Raw genomic sequence first — 2500 nt, 5'->3', positions numbered from 1 at the left:
CTGCGAAAGGAAAAACAGAACCCTCCTACCCTGGCCACCTCGTACCAACGGAGGCTTCCAGGGAAACGGAATCCAAGGAGGAGCTAAGTAGGAGGCTGTTGGCTTCCTTAGGCCCCGGAGGAGGAGGTAAAGAAGGCCGGGAGAGCAATGATAGTCACCGCTGCCTTCTGTTGCTTTCATGTTCTAACTTCAGATATATTAAAACAAAGTGCTTCTTTGGGTAAAAACTGATATCTTGTTTGTTTAATTGTTGTGGCACGAGCTCAGCCTTGAGCTGCCTGACGTCATTAGTTAATACGAGTAATGAGCCACTCACCATAGCCGCAGGATATCACCATAAACAACCAGGTATCCACACATCCGACACTCACGTCTCACCATAAAGGTTGTGGCAACGTTTCGCTCCGTCCTGGGGCCAGATTCACGAAGCAGTTACGCAAACACTTACGAACCTGTCCATCTTTTATCAATATTTGGCGGCTTTGTTTACAATTATTAAACAGTTATAATGAACTCCGAAGCACCAGGAGGCTGTTTATAACAATAACAACAGTTGATTGGCAAGTTTTCATGCTTGTAAACTGTTTAATAAATGTAACCAAAAGCCGTCAAAGATTGCGGAAAGATGTACACGTTCGTAAGTGCTTGCGTAAATGCTTCGTGAATCTGGACCAAATTATCAATTCCAGGACGAACTGAAACGTCGCCACAACCCGTGTGTCCAGATGTGTAGGCGGTCGGGGAGTGTTTAATGTTCAACCACGTTATTGTGACTTGCTGTCTGCAGATATTTAACCTCTTGAGGCGTTCAGCGATCTCAGTGATCGTTATCGAAACCGCTAAAAGCTTTCTGACACCTTAAACGACCGTAATTTTAAAACTCATGGATAAATAATTAACCCCCCCTAGCATGTGGCTCAGTTAGCCAGCATACCAACTCTTAACCGTGGTATATTTGGCGCCAGTAGACATATCTGAAGGTATACCCTCTCTCATGGCTACTCTCACACCAGCTGTAGATGTGCTGTAATATATATATATATATATATATATATATATGTCTCAGGTAACGCTGTAATTGATGTAATTTATGTAATGCCGCCGGAGCTCACCCACTTAATTAACAGCTGTTTTTTTTCTATAATTACTTATTGTTTGTGTCATTTATTGTTTGTTAATTTAGTTAGTTGGGTGTGTGTGTGTTTTTGTATCTTTATGTTCTTCTCTGTTCCCTATCTCTCATTTTCTCTCCTCCTTCCCCCCCTTCCTCCTCACCCCCCTTTCCACCTGGTATGTTGTGACATATTTCCCGGACTTCGCCGCTCTTAATCCGCTCTTCCCTTTCTTTTTACAATTATCATTTCAGATATACAGTATTTTCATCTCTAAATTCAGTTGCCAGCGGCTTAATTATGTCCGTTACACAAAGGAAAGACAAGATATCATAGTTTGCCTTGAAAAAAAATCACCTTCCCTTTCTCTTGACTTAATAATTCCCATTTTCTTTCCCACAAATTTTGATAAGACATAAAGAAAGGGTGAAACTTTTAAAAAAGAAAAGTTATCCTCCAGTCATTCCTTATCCGATAATCCATATCAAAGCCAACATATTATCCGGACCTGTGATCCCTTCATCCCATTGTGTTCGTCGTACACTTCAGCTGGATATTGAGTAATCCCCCACTTCCCATTTTCTTCCCCCTGGCGACCCCCAGCGCCACCTCACATCATCAAAAGCAACTTCAGGGACGGCAAGACGTTCATCGCCATGCACAAGTTCCTGCTCGAAGTTGAGGCGACGGCTGTTCCTGAGGCTCAGGCCACCTGGTGAGTGAAGACGGTGGTGGTGGTGGTGGTAGTGTGGGTGTTGGGCCAAAACACCGGTGGTATAGTTTAGTCACCCCCGCGCGTCTCTAATGTTTGGCGGTAAACCTACTCTAGAACGCCCCCGTTTTTCATTTGCCATTTTCCCGCGCATTTTGATCAGTCTGAAACTTCTTGTGTCTCTTGTTGAGGATGGGGCAAGTTGGGTGCTCATGGGAGGACCCGGCCAGAGTGAATGATAACGAGTGAGAAGTGTGTGTGTCGATTTGTTTGTGGGACTCTTTGAGAATATTGTTTATAGGAGTCTTTGAGAATATTGGACTCTTTGGGAATGCAAATTTAAGAGTCGCTTAAAAACCTAACAAATACAATCAGAGTTTCTACGAAATTGAACGAAGGATTCTTAATTCCTTGTGAGTTGAGGCGCCCTCTAGGGTGTGTTGTCCTTAAGTACATTATGGTCCATGGCTTGTGTCTGGGTGACCCCGGGACGCTGGGTCGACACCTCCACACTGCTCCAAAGATTTTTTCTCTTTGAGGGATTCATTCTCCTTTTGTCCATAGGTTCTGTAACGGCAAGAAACTCTCCGAGGAGGAGGATAATGTCAAGTTTACCTTCGACGGGACCAAGTACACGCTGGAGAGGTTCGGTTGTGACCCCGAGCATTCCGGGGAG

General features: G+C 44.2%; 2 protein-coding genes across 2 annotated transcripts in view; both read left to right on the top strand.

Annotated features, from left to right (window-relative positions):
• LOC123751255 (nuclear autoantigenic sperm protein) overlaps positions 1 to 413 on the top strand; it is a 2940-nt gene extending 2527 nt beyond the window's left edge. Inside the window, exon 2 of the mRNA XM_069322533.1 lies at positions 1 to 413. This exon is cut by the window's left edge and continues 552 nt beyond it. Within this exon, the coding sequence (XP_069178634.1) occupies positions 1 to 224 (224 nt within the window). The 3' untranslated portion in view covers positions 225 to 413.
• The window catches only part of LOC123748492 (muscle M-line assembly protein unc-89), a 206445-nt gene that overhangs the window by 178834 nt on the left and 25111 nt on the right, over positions 1 to 2500 (top strand). The window contains 2 exon segments of the mRNA XM_069322532.1: positions 1716 to 1827; positions 2389 to 2500. The exon segment at positions 2389 to 2500 is cut by the window's right edge and continues 64 nt beyond it. Coding sequence (XP_069178633.1) covers positions 1716 to 1827; positions 2389 to 2500 — 224 coding nt within the window.

This window comes from Procambarus clarkii, chromosome 11 (genome assembly GCF_040958095.1).
Source record: "Procambarus clarkii isolate CNS0578487 chromosome 11, FALCON_Pclarkii_2.0, whole genome shotgun sequence".
Classification (NCBI taxonomy): domain Eukaryota; kingdom Metazoa; phylum Arthropoda; class Malacostraca; order Decapoda; family Cambaridae; genus Procambarus; species Procambarus clarkii.
The sequence above is the reverse complement of the archived record's forward strand: the minus strand, read 5'-3'. Positions and strand labels throughout refer to the sequence as shown.